The 16,066-nt window shown below is 61.3% G+C and overlaps 1 protein-coding gene across 4 annotated transcripts; it reads left to right on the top strand.

Annotated features, from left to right (window-relative positions):
• The first annotated feature begins 2,878 nt into the window (after nt 1-2,878).
• On the top strand, nt 2,879-13,825 carry RHPN1 (rhophilin Rho GTPase binding protein 1). Of its 4 annotated transcripts, none has more exons than XR_013764701.1 (15): nt 2,879-3,718; nt 8,352-8,467; nt 8,725-8,853; nt 8,977-9,052; nt 9,717-9,794; nt 10,097-10,221; nt 10,308-10,474; nt 10,580-10,773; nt 11,165-11,321; nt 11,397-11,507; nt 11,765-11,959; nt 12,409-12,485; nt 12,708-12,854; nt 12,944-13,101; nt 13,457-13,597. XR_013764701.1 is itself a non-coding variant. In XM_079145261.1 (15 exons), the coding sequence occupies exons 1-15, from the start codon at nt 3,638-3,640 to the stop codon at nt 13,646-13,648; spliced, it is 1,977 nt and encodes a 658-aa protein (XP_079001387.1). In that variant the 5' UTR covers nt 2,927-3,637; the 3' UTR covers nt 13,649-13,825. The 4 variants fall into 4 exon arrangements, 3 of the variants coding, with proteins under 3 accessions (XP_079001387.1, XP_079001386.1, XP_079001388.1); XM_079145261.1 differs by having other exon boundaries at nt 2,927-3,718; nt 11,195-11,321; nt 12,940-13,101; nt 13,457-13,825; XM_079145260.1 differs by having other exon boundaries at nt 2,950-3,718; nt 12,940-13,101; nt 13,457-13,823.
• The last annotated feature ends 2,241 nt before the right edge of the window (nt 13,826-16,066 follow it).

Genomic DNA, 16,066 nt, shown 5'->3' on the forward strand with positions numbered 1-16,066 from the left:
CCCTCCTGACCTAAGGGCCGGGTCTGAAGAACTCAACAGACAAGGCGTCTTGCCGTCTGAACGCGTCTGGCCTAGCCCACTCCAGGCGAGCTAAGGGGAATCTGTCTCCCCCACAGGTATGGAGGAGGGTCAGATTCAGGGGGCTCCCCGCAGCCTCCGGCATCACCCTCAGGATGTCGGCAGACAGCTGCAGGCTCTGGGGTCAGCCTGGCCATGATGTGTCCAGGGGAGAGACAGTCTTCCTCAGAGAAACCTCTCCCAGGAGCCCAAGCCCTCCCTCCCGCCGAGTCTGCACGAGGAGCCCATGGTGCAGGTTGATCCCTGCCAAGGGAGTGGGGCTGAGCCACGCCGCAGCCGTCAGCCACAGCGGGGATCTTAAGTGTCCCCAGAGGCCCTGTGGTAAAAGCTTGGTGTCCAGCGAGGTGCTGTTGGAAGGTGGCGAAAGGGTGGAGAGGCGGGCCTCGTGGGAGGCCTTCCAGTCGCTGGAAGAAGGCATGCCCTTGAAGGGTCCCTGAGACCCCAGCCCCTCCTCTTCCTCTTTCACCCAGCCATGGTGTCTTGGCTCCACCACGCCTCACACAGGGATGTGCTACCACAGCCCAAAGCAGTGGGACCAACGGGTCATGGACGGAACCTTCCAAAACCATGAGCCAAAGTAAGGGTTTTCTCATTACACAACAACAACCTCAGGTATTTGTTACAGTGACAGAAAACTAACAGTCTGTCCTACTGGCATTTGGGGTGGGACAGGGACAGCACAGGTGTGCCTGGCCCTGCAGGACACTTAGCATGCCCCAGCTCTGACACAGGAGCCCCCGCAATGGTTCTGATACTGGCTGGTTCGATGCCCTGGGTCTCCACCTTCTGGGGCTGGGCTTTCCTGCCTTCCCTGAAGCAAGTGGCCTCACTGAGGCAGGGGTCCCAGGAACCACATGGACTCCGTGTGGACAGAGGGCCCCAACAGGGCACCACAGCGTGGGAAGCAGCATGGATGTCCACCCTTCATGCTTGGAGTGTCCAAACAGCAGACAGAGCTCCCTGGACCTGCCAGTCGTCCATCTTCTCTGTGTTCACTGGCCTGTTCACCCTCTTGATCATTTATGTTTTGGTCATTTATGTTTTGGTACAAAACCACCCACTGTCATCATCTTTTGTGTGTGTGGTGGTAGGGATGAACCCAGGGCCTCCCACATGCTAGGTGAGCCTCCACCATTGAGCCGTATGCGGCCCTGTCTTTACATCTTCAAGTGCATCTTCTTCTCAGTCCCTGAGTTTGTCCTGCAGCCTGGCATTCCTTCATGTGACCCACCTGTTTTCACTCTGTGGAGCCACTACTCACCACCAACCCAGCCCCTTCTTATTTTCTTTCTGATACTAAATCTCCAAATGTGTGGGGACAGCAGTGTGCCCAGCTGGCAGAATGCACTCCTGGCCTTCCCTGCAGCCACGTAGCTGTGTGACGATATTCTGAGGGAATCTTGGGGATGTTTTCTCTCTCTCTCTCTCTTTTTTTGTGGTACTAGGGACTGAACCAACCAAGGGCCCTTTACCACTGAGCACATCCCCAACCCTAAAGAGCCTGGAGAGGTCTCAACTTGGGATCCTCCTGCCTCAGCCTCCTGAAACATTGGTATTAGGATATGGCCACTGCATCTAGCTTTGCTTATCTTGATAATTCTTCCCTTTCCCTGGCTCCAGAGCCAGGTGGAGGTGTGTCTGGGCATGAGGCCTCTGCAGAGTGATCTAGGGGAACACAAGAAAGCAACTGATCTCTGCCTGAGCCCCTGGATCCAACCCCATGTAGTCAGAGGCAAATCCTCACTGACAAAATCTTTCTTCGCCAAGAAATGTATCAACTTTATCCCAAATAATCTGCTATTTTGCTATTAGTGACATCCACTTTCAATCTTTAGCCATTTACTTCTCCTTTATTTTGATTTGGTTAATTTATTGTGTATGATTGTGTACACAGACACCCACCCACCCACCCACACACACACAAAACACTTAAGGTTACAGAATTTCCATTGGCCATATTCCACAAATTTTATATAATATTCACTTCCTAGTTCCATTTAAAATAGTCTGCAATTTCTGTTTTCAGTTCCCTCTAATTCAAGCCTTACTGAAAAACATCTCATTTCCAAATAGTTATACTTTATTTTGTACTTTTTCATTGTGAATTTCCAGACAGCCACTCTAAAACACAAGCTTGCAACCACGCTGTCATCAAGGGAATACATGTACGGTCTGCTTGATGAAGCAAATAGTTCTACAAGGCCTGCTTAGCCAAACAGCAGCCCCCACCGCTCCTGCCCAGGGCTGACCTCTTGTTAACTTTTGAACAGATGGTCCGGTGATTAATCCCACAACTCCGCCCACCTTGCTTCTCCTCCTACTTTTGGAACTTCTGTTTTGTTTTCACTACCGAGCTACACCCCCAACTCTGGAGTTCTTGCCTAAGGTAGGTGTCACCTACTGATAACAGCCCAGATAGGGAAGCCGCCACCCCATCTGCTCCTAAGGGAATCATGTTATAATTGTCCAGGTGTCAATACCCAGTGTTTATGTTAAGAGGAGGGGGGGCCAGGAGTTTCGGAGTGGCTGGCAGGGGCCTGATGAGATGGGTGTCGCTGAGGGGGACACTGCAGATGGCCTGGCAGGTCAAGGAGCTTTGCTTACAGGATTTAGAACAGGGCCAGGTGTGTTTATTGGGGGTGGGGGCATAGAGATTGGGCCCCTGCTGGTTGAGGGGCCAGGGGAGGAGGTCAGCACTAGAGGCTGGGACTTCGGAGGAATTGAACACAGAGGCCTGCGGTCACTACCTGTGCCCTGGTCTTCCTGCCTACAAAGGGCGTGTTCCCAGGAGAGCAGCCCACAGGGAACCTGGAGACTGATGAAAGGGCCCGAAGGAGGCACTGCAGGGACAGCCCTGCAGGGAGCGCAGGTTCAGGCAAGGTCCAGTGCTGCAAGCTGAGGTCGCGCGGGCAAGACGGTTCTGTGTTCTGAACCAGGTCAGCGCTGGAGGCAGGCTCCGGAAGCGAGCGCTCTGAAGGGCTGCTGGGGGCAGTCGTGGAGGCACGGGGACCGCTGCGCCCGGCGGGGAAGGCGGCCGGCTTTGTTCAGGGCCCGCCATCTAAAGCCCCACTGCAGACGTTGTCGGGGCAGTCCTCCGAGGTTCCCGTTGCCGGGGTGACGGAGAAGGCCCTGCAGTCCCCGCAGTCCCCGCAGTCCTCGCAGTCCCCGCCGTCCGCGTAGCGAACTTATCCCAACTTTTGCGCAAGCTGCAAGAACCGCCGCCGCGGCGCCTGCGCACTGCGCTCGGGCCGCGGTCGCCAAGGGTTACAGGATTCCCCGAGCGCGGGGCGGGGCTGCGGCCTGGAGCCCGCCTCTCTTGCGCTGTGGTTGGCAGCAGTCGCTGTCCGTCGGAGCTGTCGTCACCGCCTATTGGTCAGCGGCAAGTTTCGAGGCGGAGCCCGCGCCCCGCCCAGCCGCGTCGCGCGGCCCGGCCCGCGAGGAGAGGACAGCCGCGGACCCTCGCAGGCGGTCCAGGACCAGTGACTGAGGGCGGCCCTCCCTGGCTCCCAAGGGACCTGCCGCTCGCAGCCTCACGGGGCCAGCTTCCAGTTGGGCTGCGATGATCCTCGAGGAGAGGCCAGATGGCCAGGGCGCCGGAGAGGACAGCACCCAGCTGCAGGCGGCCGGCAGCGTCCGCAAGGTGGGGCGCCAGTGAGGGCTGCAGGCCCCCGGCCTCCTGCCCTGCTCTTGGAGGCTCGGTTGGGCGCGCGGCCTTCCAGGCAACCGGGCTTTACTGCTAGGGAAACTGAGTCCCCGAGCGAAGCAGAGCCTGCACCCCTCCTCCTCTGGGGTCCTCGCCAGTCCCTGTTGGGGATCCCAGAGGGGGACAGGAGGAGGCTTCCAGGAATCGGTGGGACCGGAGGTCCGGAACATCATTTCCCTGAAGTCAGGGACCACTTCTTTGGCACGCGTTGGCTCAGGTCAGTGACAGCTCGTGCTCAAGCCCATTTTGTTTCTGGCGCCTGTAGAGCCTTCTTTCCTGGCTTTACTTTCTGCGCCGCTCCGAAACTGAGTGTCCATTTGCTGTAGCTTGAAGGAGCAGGCAGCTGAAGCCTGCTGGACTGCAGGCAGGGCAGTTTGCCCTCTCCTGATTTCCTGGACCTCTGCCCCCTCTGAAGTCCCTAAGGTGGGTGTGACTGTGCCTGGGTTTCCAGGAGCTCTAGGGAAGTGGGGTCAGGGATGAACCATCCTGCCTGTGTCTTGCTCTGCAGCCTGAGCATGGGCATTCCCTGGGGGGCCAGTGAGGGGCAGCCCCAGTGTGTTCATGTGGGCTGTAGGCACCATGCTCTGCATCAAGGGTTCTCAGTCAGGATCTGCTAAGCAGAGTGGCTCTTGTTGCTAGTCCCCACCATTTTCCATGGTGCTTTGCCCTCTTTCCTCACCAGCATCAGACAGCACATTGTCGCTTGCTGATTCTATTAAGCTTTTGTGTGTCTGGGTCTCAGGTCTCCTAGGGGAGGAGGGAAGGGAGGCCTCAGCCAGGACTTAAGCTGCAGGGAATTGGCCAGGTGATGCTGACCAGACCCCCGAGGAGCTCTCCCTCTCTCTCTCTCTTTGCCCACCCCAGCATGCCAGATGCCCACAGCACCTAGCAGGCACTGGAGAGTGAAGTGACCTGTCTCCTGTCCTCTGTGAACTTCCCCTGGCAGGGTAGCCATACCTGCAGGTGGCCTTTGGAGGGAGCACATGTTGCTTTGTGTGGAAGGAATGTCTGGGAGGTTGCACAAACAAGATGTGCCAGAGGGCTTAGTAGACTTCTCAGGCTGTGGGCTGTGGGCTGTGGCCAGGCCCTATCTTTGCCCTCTCTTGGCTGCCACCCCAGAATGGGGATTGGAAACCACCCCCAGTGGTTTCTCCAACTGCTGTATCTTGTGTGCACACATGCCCTGGAATGACCCAGGAGTCAGGTTCCGGAGGGACCTGTGGGAGGTGGCCTTGCACCCCCTCCCCGCTCAGGCAGGCCCTAAGTCACACTGCACAGCCCAGGGGGCCTTGCCTCCTGGAAAGTCTTCCTGGCGCCTGCCGGGAGTGAGACCGTGATTCCCCAGCAGGCCCTAACCAGCCATCCTCCATCAGACGGGGCAGGACTGGTTAGCTTATGTAAAAGCCATGCCTGGGTCTGAGGCCCCATGGACAGGTCTACTTTTCAAGTTGTGGGTGGTGGGCTGTGGCCAGGCCCTGTCTTTGCTCTCTCTTGACTGCCACCCCAGAAAGTGCCTGTCACCCCTCTGAAGAGCCAGTCACCTGGAGGCTGACCTGAGGGCTGCAGGGGTCTGCAGCACCCAGACCTGAGTGCCAGCATCCTCCAGGGGAGGACCGCAGGCAGGCACCAACTGGCTGAATGGGGAAGCACCACTTGGCTGAGTCCCATGGTTTCCTGGGAGGCCAAGGGGCTGAGGGATCAGAGCAGGGCACTGGGAGAGGTGGGAGAGGACTAGGGACTGGGGACAGAGAGCAACAGAGCAGCTGGGCAGGGAGGGCTGTGCCTCTCATCAGGTCTCTAGTGCAGCCGACTGGTTAGTTCAAGACTGCCGCTCTCCTTCCTGGATGGGCACCCGCACCCTCTGGGTGCTTGTTACATACATGGGTTCCAGGGCCCAGCCCAGGTAGGTTAAGCCCTAAGAGTGGGGCATGTGGGATGGCACCCAGGTAACCACAGAAGGAGCAGTGTCCTGAGGACATGCGCCCGCACTGCCGCTGGATGCATGCCACTGTGCTCCAGGTGCCCCGTTTGGAGGCAGAGGTGACAGGTCTGGTGGGTGCCTGGCGTGCCCGTCCTCTGTTTAGGTGAGACCTCAGGAGGGGAGGGTGGGGCTCCCGTGGGGCTCCCTGCGGTGGAGGAGCGCTCACAGGCTGGGTGCTCAGGGAGGAGGAGGCTTATTGTCAGGGACCGGGTTTCCTCCCAGGGAGCCGGCCCAGCTGGGGGCCCCTGGGAGAGGGTGTAGGGCCACTCTGCTCTGTTCTGCTGTTCCCAGGCCTGTGCCAGGCCGAGAATCTCCTCCCTTTTGCTAGTCCCAGGGTCAGCCCACACTGGCCACTGCTCACACAAGACCCTTGGTTTCTTGGGTGGAATGGGAGTTGTGTGTGTTCTCCAGGCCTGCCCCTGCTTGGTGCACCCATTTGGGGATATCAGAGACCACTACAGGCTCACTGTCCTGGAGAGAGCCAGGAATAGTCGCCATGGGGATCATGGCACAATGGAGGGTTAGGTGGCCTTTGTTTCCACAGGATGAGGGCTAGTTACCATGTCTGTTCCCCTCCCCACTGGACACATCCCTCAGCTCAGTGTGGAAAACTGGGTGTGGGGGCCACCAGCTTCCTGAGTCCACTCAGCCCTGAGGTCCAGCTCTGGCCTACTTGTCTCCCTTCTCCCCACACAGGTTAGAAGACTGGCTTGGCCTTCTGGAGGGGACACTAAGGGTAGACAGGCCAAGGCAAGACCCAGCACCTGGACTGGTACCTTCAGGACCCAGAGTGGCCTGGCTGCAGTGTCCCTCCAGAAGGGGGGTCAGGGGCTATCATGCAGATGAGGTTCACCCTGCTGAGCTGAGGCCCACTGCCCAGCCCCTAGAGCCTGCTGGAACCTTGCAGTGGGACATTTGGAAGAAGGGGTGTGTACCTTCAGCACTGGCCTACCTCCTCCTGACTCCGCCCCTTAGCAAGGAGACTGCCAGCACCTCTCCTCCCCTGCACAGCAAGCAAGGGCTTCTGTGAAGACTCACGGGCCCTGGACAGCAACCACTGGGGCAGGAGGGAAGCCCCTATCTGCTCTGCCTCTCCCCATCTGCAGTGCTGGTGGCCCAGGTCCCCAGAGGGAGGTGCTTCAGCTGCTGCTTTTCCAACCTGGTTTGTCGGGGGTGAGTCGCCTCTCACTGGTCACCCAAGGACCACTTGGGAGTCTCCTGTCCTCAGGCCCCAGCCCAGGTGCCCCTCTGCGGGAAGTCTTTGCTGATTGGCCCCTCTTGAGGAGCTGGCTCTGGAGGAGGGGATCTGGGGCCAAACCCATGGTGGCCATGTGCAGGGAGCCTCCTCCAGGCCAAGGGGATGAGTGAGGGCCCTGGGGGGTCCGAGCCTCCTGGAGTGACAGTAAGCCACACCTCTTCGAATGTGTGGCCGGCATCAGCACTGCACAACATAAAGCCCCTCCTGTCTGTGCTGTCCAGATGGCCCTGCAAGGCTCTGTGGCCTCCTCCCTGTTGTGTCAGGGCATCAGTCGCTACCTGTGGGGATGCCGCCCAGGAAAGGAGTGACTTGGGCGGGGACTCTGACCTCAGGCTGCACCTCACCCCTGTATGCCCACTCCCTGGCAGTGCTGGGAAGCCTGCGGCCAAAAAGGAACGACAGGAGTAACCCAGGCCACTTCCCTCATGTCACTCAGGAGGAACCTGCATTCCCCGGGGACTGGCAAAGAGACACTGGGACCTAGCATCTTGCTGCCCATCTCACGGTTCGGTGCAGTGACCGCCCACACAGTGCAGGCCCACAGCCTGTGGCTGTGGTATCCATGGCTGCCCGGTGCCTATGGCCACACAGCCCTGCAGGCCCTGTGGGCAGAGCCCTGGAGCTAAGCTCCACCATGTCCCCAGGCTTCAGAGACTGGGCCTCTTGTAAAAGCCACTCATGCTGGGCCTTTGTTGTGGGCCCACTGGAAAGGTGGGCTGCGCTCCCTGTGTGGATGGGCCAGAGGTCCCCAAGGACTGAGAAGGGGTCCAATGAGGGCATTAGGGAGGGCTTCCTGGTAGGGTTTTGCACCCTGCCTTGAAAGGTGGGCCATGGGGACATGGGCGCAACTCTGTGGACACAAGAGGCCCAGGGATTGATCCCCAGCACTGAAAAAAAAATAAATTAAAAAAAAAAAAAAACACATAACCTGTGTTTTGAGAGCCAGGTGCAGCGGTAGCACCTGTAGTCTCTGCTGAGATGGGAAGACCACTGGAGCCCAGGAATTCAAGACCAGTGGGCAACATAGGGAGATGCCATCTATAAAGGAAAAGGTGGGTCATCGGGGACCTGGTGTGAGGAACGACTGCAGGGAAGCCACCTGATGTGTGGCCCGTTTAGCTGGGTCTGGCATCCGTGAAGCCTTGAGAGTAGAATCCCAGTGCTGGCCGTGTACTCATTTCAGCGCCAGGTCCAGCTCTCCTCTGTGACTCTACTCAGGTTGTAGCCCCTGGTGACTGCTCCCTTCCCTGAGCACTGGCCAAGTTCCCCCGAAACTGACAAGCCAGCCTGGGGGGCTCTGTGGGGCTAGGCATGACCCAACACCCCTGCAGGGCCCTGACCCCTTGGCACAGACTCAGCATGGCTGGCTGCAGAGCCACAGGGCCTGGATAAACCAGCAGATCAGCAAGGAGCTGCGGATGCGGACAGGTGCTGAGAATCTCTACAGGTGAGCACCTGCTGCTGCCATCCCTTGGGGGCGCTGAGGGCCCCCGCTGGGCCGCAGGGCGAGGGTGGGGGCCTAGCAACTGTTGGCCTGTAATCAGCCCCGAAGAGAGACTCGTGAGCAGAGGCCTTGTCTCCGGCAGGTCCCAGCAGCCCGGCGCTGCACTTCGCTGCTCAGCTCACACCCCCAGACACAGCAGGACCGCCCCCACCCCTGTTCCCAGATACTGACAGCCCCTAACTTCCCCTGGTCTCCCCCAGAGCCACCAGCAACAACCAGGTCAGAGAGACTGCTGCCCTGGAGCTGAGCTACGTCAACTCCAACCTGCAGCTGCTGAAGGAGGAGCTGGAGGGGCTTGGCAGTGGCCCAGATGTGCACCGGCCTGCGGGGTGCGGCATGCTGGCCTGGCCACACGTGCTCACGTTGGGGGAGGAGGACGGGGCGTGGGGCCCGCAAGAGTGGACTCCAGGCTGCTGCAGGCAGCAGGTCCCAGCCAATGCTTCTGGTTCTAGTGAAGGTGTCACTGTCCCCATGATCCCCCTGGGCCTGAAGGAGACCAAGGAGTTGGACTGGGCCACACCCCTGAAGGTAAGCACTGGCTGCAACTTCTGAGTGACAGCCCAGCCCTGGTCCAGCAGGCTCATAGAAAAATGAGGAGACCAAGGGCCACAGGGGGTGGGCTGACTCGGGGCCACCAGGGACCCGGTACCCTACTCTGGGCAGGCCTCCTGCTGAGCTAGGACCCTGCCCTAGCATGAGTGTGATGGGGCCTGTCATCCTGCTAGGAGCCCAGGGTAAACTGCAGGGGCCTGGGGCTGTCCTGTGGTTGGCTCCCTGTCAGGATGGACCCACCCAACTGGATCCTGCTGTGAAAGCCACAGCTCCCCAGGGCTTGAGGAGGGTTCAGACTCCACAACAGGGCTGTGTCCCATATGCCACGCCTGGCATGGCCCCAGAAAAAATGAGTTGGCCTTGTGCCTCAGTGTCTGAGTCTCCAAGTGACACATGGCATCTGCTCTCGGTATAACCATGGGATTAATAAGGGAATTTGTGTAAAACTAGCCCCAGCGAGAATCCACCTCTTCCGTGGTGTGTGGGAGCCCCAGGGCAGACACTGCAAGCCCACCCAAGCTTGCCAGACCCTCAGCCTCAGCCTTCTGCTGAGGGGCTCCAGGGCCCTGACCCATGTGGAGCTGCTCTGTGCTGGGGCCTTGCCCTCCTGAGGGGAGGCCAACACCTGTCCCTTTGTCAGGAGCTGATTTCAGGGCACTTTGGAGAGGACAGCGCCTCCTACGAGGCGGAGATCAGGGAGCTGGAGGACCTGCGGCAGGTGGGTGACCCTGCCGTGCTGAGACAGGCGGGGACACTGAAGCACAGCAGTGGAGGTCAGGGTAGCCTCGTGCAGCAGGAGGCCCCCTCCTGGGAGAAGGGCCCAGCCCACAGATGGCCACAGTGGGACTCTTCCTGTCCCTCCTCAGAGCCCTGCCTGTCCTCGGGACTCGGGCTGCCTGGCCTGGTGCCCATGGTCCCCTGGGACAGCACATGCTCCACAGGCTGATGCCCAGGGGATTTCCAGGGTAGCGCAGTGGGGTGGGGACTGGGCAGTGGGCCCCACCAGCTCCTGCCCTGCAGGCTATGCGGACCCCCAGCCGAGATGAGGCAGGCCTGAGGCTGCTCGCAGCCTACTACAACCAGCTCTGCTTCCTGGAAGGACGCTTTTTCAGCCCTGTCAGGAGCCTTGGGCTGATCTTCCACTGGTAGGGGCCTGGGAGGGAGGGAGGCCTGGCTCCTGGGGAGGGAGGCCTGGCTCCTGGGGACTGCATCCAGCCTGGCCCCTCCGCAGGTATGACTCGCTCGCGGGGGTCCCAGCACAGCAGAGGACGCTGGCCTTTGAGAAGGGCAGCGTGCTCTTCAACATCGGCGCGCTCCACACACAGATTGGGGCTCGCCAGGACCGTGCCTGTGCTGAGGGCGCCAGCCGTGCCGCTCAGGCCTTCCAGCTGGCTGCTGGTGAGGGCAGCCCAGACCCTGCAGAAGGCCCACCTCCCCTCCTTCCTGGGGCAGGAGCCCAGGACAGGGGGGACACACTGTCCCATGAGTACCCACTGCCCACAGGGACCTTCAGCCTCCTGAGGGAGAACTTCTCCCAGGCACCAAGCCCAGACATGAGCACCGCCTCTCTCTCCACACTGGAACAACTCATGGCTGCACAGGCCCAGGAGTGTGTCTTCGAAGGCCTTTCACTGCCAGCCCTGGCCGCCCCCCACGACTGCGTGGCTCAGCTTCACCTGGCTCAGGAGGCCGCCCAGGTGAGGCCAGGGAGCCAGCCCTGCCCAGGACCCTCAACAACCTGGCCCTCCATGGGTTGGTAGGAGGCCTGGGTCAGGCCCTGGAGAGTGAGGAGTAGACATGACAGGGACAAGAGGTCAGGGCGGCCGGGTCAAGCGAGCACAGCAGGGGTGGGGTGCCCCCGCCTCTTGCTTTGTGTGTCAATCCCCAAAGCCAACTGCTGTCCTGGTTCATGGGCTGCTGAGTCCCTGCCTCAGGGGACAGCATGATCAGGGCAGGAACTGGGGGCCCTGAGCTCCCAGTGTGGAGAGGCAGGAGGCACAGCTGCTGCATGGAGCCCAGCTAGCTGTCTCCAGCCCCGTGGCCTGTCAGGGAGGGCAGACGGTTCCAAGGTACCAAATCTGCTGGCAGGTGGCAGCTGACTACAGGCTTGTGCACCAGGCCATGGCCCAGCCACCCGTCCAGGACTACATGCCTGCCTCCTGGACCACTCTGGTGCATGTCAAGGCCGAACACTTCCACGCCCTGGCTCACTACCATGCAGCCATGGCCCTCTGCAATGGCGCCTGTGAGTGCCCCGCGCATGTGCCTGTGTGCCTCGCTGAGGCGCTTGCTCAGAACTCATGGCCTCTCTGACCCCCAGTGGCGGCTGAAGAAGCGGTCCCCCCACATGAGCAGGTCTTCCAGCCCCCCACCGCTGGCGAGCCCCCCGGCCCCACACTGCCCCAGCAGCCCGAGGAGCGCCGGGAGCTTGGTGAGGCACAAAGGGCTCAGGTGCTCAGGCCCTGGGCCAGCTGCCACAGGGCACTCCACCCCCACCATGCCCCAGCCCCGTCCCCTGCTGGGTGACCCTGGAGAGTGGGGCAACCCTGGGCAGGTGGGGGCGCCCTAGGGGAAGCTCTTCCCCAGCCCTGAGTTTGCACCTGGCAGGCCCCACATCCTGCCCTCTACATCCTGGGGACAGGGGCAGGGTTGGCCTCCAAGCGTGCGACACTGCTGTGCTGTGTGCAGCCAAGGCCCACCTGAAGCGGGCCATTCTGGGCCAGGAGGAGGCCCTGCGGCTGCACGCTCTGTGTGGTGCTCTGCGCAAGGTGGACCTGCTGCAGCCTGTGGTGGCCCAGGCACTGAGGCGCTCACTGGCCAAGTACTCGGAGCTGGAGCGGGAGGATGATTTCTTCGAGGCTGCCGAGGCCCCAGACATCCAGCGTGAGCAACCTGGGCCCGTCCAGATGGGTGTGCCCCACCCAGGCAGAGCTGCAGTCCTGGCCAGAGAAGATGGCCCAGCCCTGCAGTGGCCATCAAAGATGCAGTCCCCAAGGCCACATGCCAGGACTCAGTGAGGGCGGGAACTCCAGCTGGCCCAAGGAGGCCCCTGGACCAAGACCACTGCCCTGTCCCCTGCTGACTCCTGCCCAGGGGGAGCCCACAGTCAGAAAGACACAGTGGGACCTCAGGGAGGGAGTCCTGGAGCAGGTGGAGGCACGTGTTCAGGGGTCTGGGGCAGCTCCACCCTCCAGCTGCCAGGAGGGCCCACAGGCACTGGGGTCACCCACTCCCATGGGGTTGAGCCAAGTCCCACTGGTGCAACCAGGGGTCTGTGGGCCCCTGAGCCTTGGGCACAGCTCTGCTTCTCCATTTCCTCCCACCCCTGCCAGCTAAGACCCACCAGAAGCTGGAGGTCAAGACACCCAGATTGTCCTCGGTGAAGGTGGCTGACATCTTTTACCGTCTGGTGAGCACAACTGACCCCCTTCCTCCCAGAACAGCAGGCTTGGGCATGAGGCTCTGCCCTGTGTCCACTGGCAAGAGCCCCCAGTGGTTCCTTGGGGGTGGCCCAGCCCTGTCCCTCCTACTGGTACTGCCCTGGTTCCTGTCTTGAGATGTGCAGGCGCTTGCCAGGCCAGGGCCCCTCGGACTGCAGCCCAGCCAGGCCTCTGACCCCTGTCTCCTCCAGGGCCCCCTGTCCGTGTTCTCAGCCAAGAATCGGTGGCAGCTGGTGGGGCCCATCCACCTGACCCGAGGAGAGGGCGGCTTTGGCTTCACGCTTCGGGGAGACTCACCTGTCCTTATTGCTGCTGTTGTTCCTGGGGGGCAGGCTGCGGTAAGGGCCCCGCTGGCCTTTGAAGCTGACTCCGGGACGCGGCCAAAGCGTGCTGCAGCTGCCTCACTGGCCTGCATCCCCACAGGCAGCTGGCCTCCAGCAGGGCGACTACATCGTGTCCCTGAATGGGCAGCCCTGCAAGTGGTGGAGGCACGCGGAGGTGGTGGCGCGGCTGAGGGAGGCGGGCGAGGCAGGTGTGAGCCTGCAGGTGGCGTCTCTGCTGCCCAGATGGGAGCCTCGCAGCACGGTGAGCCCAGGGTCCTGGGGGTGGCCCCAACCTCCTTGTCCCGCCTGGGCCTGGACCTTTCCTGGGTGCTCAAGAGGCCTCAGAAAGAGGAGTGGTGGGCAGGTGGCCCTCCCTGGGGTGGTCTTCTGGGGCGTGGCCACCTGTGCTGCTGCCCCCCTCAGCAGGCCTTGAGGCTTCCAGCTGGGCTCATCCCAAAGGTTACATCCACCTGTCCACCTGGTATGGCCAACCCAGGACTGAGTGACAAGCAGCAAATGGAATAGAACCCCTGGACATGCCCCCAGCATGCCTGCCTCCTCCCCAGCTAGCCAGACAGGGCAGGTGGTGACTGACCACATCTCTGTCCTGGCTGCAGGGGGACCACCAACCAGCTCTGCTGGGCCCAGGGAGGCTTCTGAGGAGCCAGAGAGAGTGTGGTTTCGAGATGCCCGCATCCACACGTGCCAGTCCCCGGCCCCTCCTTGTCTGGAGCCGCAAGGCCAAGCAGGGCAAGACCCGGGGCCACCGCCCACCCTGTACTGGTGGGGACTGTGGCACCTGTCCCTGAGCCAGGCGTGCCCCGTGCACCCTCCAAGTACCCAGTGTGTCTGAGGACTGGAAGTGGCCCAGCCAACCCATTTCTCACCCTTGGGGACCTTCGGGCTGTGCCTGTCCTGCTCAGGACCAGAGCTACCTATTAAAGACTCTGGTCAGCCAGATCTGCGCCCAGTGCTGGGACCAGCCTCCTCACCAAGGGGAAGCACCCCAGTGCTCACACCAGCCACCTCCCTGGGGAGGAAACGGGGGTGGGACAAGGGGTCTCCCTGATGAGATGCCCTCAGTTCCACCATCTCGTCCACCCTGCTGATGCCCTGGCTGCAGCCTCACCTCCAGCTGCCCTGGGCGCTGAACCTCAGGGCCCAGCCCTGCAAAGGCCAAGTAGTTCTGCTTCGGGAACCCTGGACCGTCCCCGCCCCAGCCGGACAAAGCTAAGCTCCCTCACTGGTCAACTGCTCTCTGAGCAGGGCTCCAGCATGGCTGGTGGTCCCCGGCCCTCCCCTGCTGCCCAGGAAGCGCTGGCAATGAGACAGAGGCCTCCTGCCCCACCCAGGCCCCGATAGCCCTGCGGGGAGCATGGCCCAGGGCCATTGGCAGAGCACCGATGCCCAAGCCCCAAAGGAGGAGTGAGCAGGGGAGCAGGGGAGCAGGGGAGGTGGGTTGGCGGGGCCGCCAGGGGTCTCGGGCCGAGGATGGGACCCTGGTCACTGGTGCTCTTCCCTAAGGCCACCAGGGGGCAGCCGCCAACCACTCACACAGCCACAGAGGCAGTGGGTCTGCCGGCAGGGGAGGGTCTGGGGAGCAGACCCGGGAAAGCAAGGCAGCCCCTCCTGGAGACCCCTGTCCTTTTGTCCAGTCCCTTCTGAGGGTCCCTGGTGGATGCCGTCCACCTTGCACCCGGCTCTGGTTCCACAGTCCTGGGCCCTCTGTCCATTCCCCACACATGTCCACTGACGGCCAGGTCCCAAGTGTGGGCACAGCCTCAGACTAGTGTGGGTGTGTGTGAGTGTGAGAGTAGGGATGAGTGTGCATGTGAGTGTGGGTGAGTGGGGGTGAGTGAGTGTGTGTGGATGTGTGGATAAGTGTGAGTGTGTGGGGTGAGTGTGGGTGAGTGGGGGTGAGTGAGTGTGTGTGGATGTGTGGATAAGTGTGAGTGTGTGGGGGTGAGTGTGGATGAGTGGGTGTCTGTGGGTGAGTGAGGGTGAGTGAGTGTGTGTGGAGGTGTGGATAAGTGTGAGTGTGTGGGGGGGTGAGTGTGCATGTGAGTGTGGGTGAGTGAGTGAGTGTGGGTGTGTGGATAAGTGTGAGTGGGGTGAGTGCATGTGAGTGGGGGTGAGTGTGTGTGGGTGTGTGGATAAGTGTGAGTGTGTGGGGGTGAGTGTGCATGTGAGTGGGGGTGAGTGGATAAGTGTGAGTGTGGGGGGATGAGTGTGCATGAGAGTGTGGGTGAGTGGGTGTCTATGTGGGTGAGTGAATGAGTGTGGGTGTGTGTGAGTGTGAGAGTGGGGGTGTGCATGTGAGTGTGGGTAAGTGGGTGTCTATGTGGGTGAGTGGGGGTGAGTGAGTGTGTGTGGAGGTGTGAATAAGTGTGAGTGTGTGTGGGGGTGAGTGTGCATGTGAGTCCGTGTCTATGTGGGTGAGTGGGGGTGAGTGTGTGTGGGTGTGTGGATAAGTGTGAGTGTGTGGGGATGAGTGTGCATGTGAGTGTAGGTAGGTGTCTGTGGGGGTGAGTGAGTGTGTGTGGGTGTAGATAAGTGTGAGTGTGGGGGATGGGTGTGAGTGGGTGTCTATGTGGGTGAGTGGGGGTGAGTGAGTGTGTGTGGGTGTGTGGGGGTGAGTGTGCATGTGAGTGTGGGTAGGTGTCTGTGGGGGTGAGTGGGGGTGAGGAGTGTGTGTGGGTGTGTGAGTGTGAGTGAAGATCTCCAGCCAGCGGGCGGCCCACACCTCTGGCTCGGGGCACTGCACAGGCAGAGAGGAAGGCCCTTTCCAGCTGGAAGGTAGGTGCCACACTACAGAGGCCTGCGCAGTCGTGGCCACTGTGAGGGGACAGTCAGAGAGGCCCTGGCCCGTCCTCCCTCACACATGGCACAGGCAGCCAGCCACTCAGGGCGTACAGGGTTGGAGTGCACTGTCCAGCCTCCCAGGTGCCTCCCGCCCACCCAGACACTGGGCAGTGGGTGGCGTCACTGGCTGCTGACAGGAGGCCTCGGGGACCAGGCAACTTAGCAGAACAAGCAGTGCATGCCAACCAGTGGGCTGTGCCCCACAGGGAGCAGTGCTGCCCTCCCTGGGGTGGCGGCTGACACTCCAGGCATGGGCCCAGGTGCCCGCCACGCAGACACAGCCCCAGTGGCACAGGCGGCCCCGGGTGTGCTGCCAGGGGAGCTGTTCGGGTGGGACAGCCTGCCCGGCCAAGGCCTTCCCAGGG

Source organism: Sciurus vulgaris, assembly GCF_902686455.1.
Source record: "Sciurus vulgaris genome assembly, chromosome: 1".
Lineage (NCBI taxonomy): Eukaryota > Metazoa > Chordata > Mammalia > Rodentia > Sciuridae > Sciurus > Sciurus vulgaris.

Bases quoted from the DNA above. Each gene is read 5' to 3' on its own strand.
- RHPN1 (XM_079145260.1), top strand. From the start codon at position 3,638: ATGATCCTCGAGGAGAGGCCAGATGGCCAGGGCGCCGGAGAGGACAGC. The intron at 9,795-10,096 runs GTGGGTGACCCT...CCTGCCCTGCAG, and splicing joins AGCTGGAGGACCTGCGGCAG to GCTATGCGGACCCCCAGCCG. The intron at 12,855-12,939 runs GTAAGGGCCCCG...GCATCCCCACAG, and splicing joins TTCCTGGGGGGCAGGCTGCG to GCAGCTGGCCTCCAGCAGGG.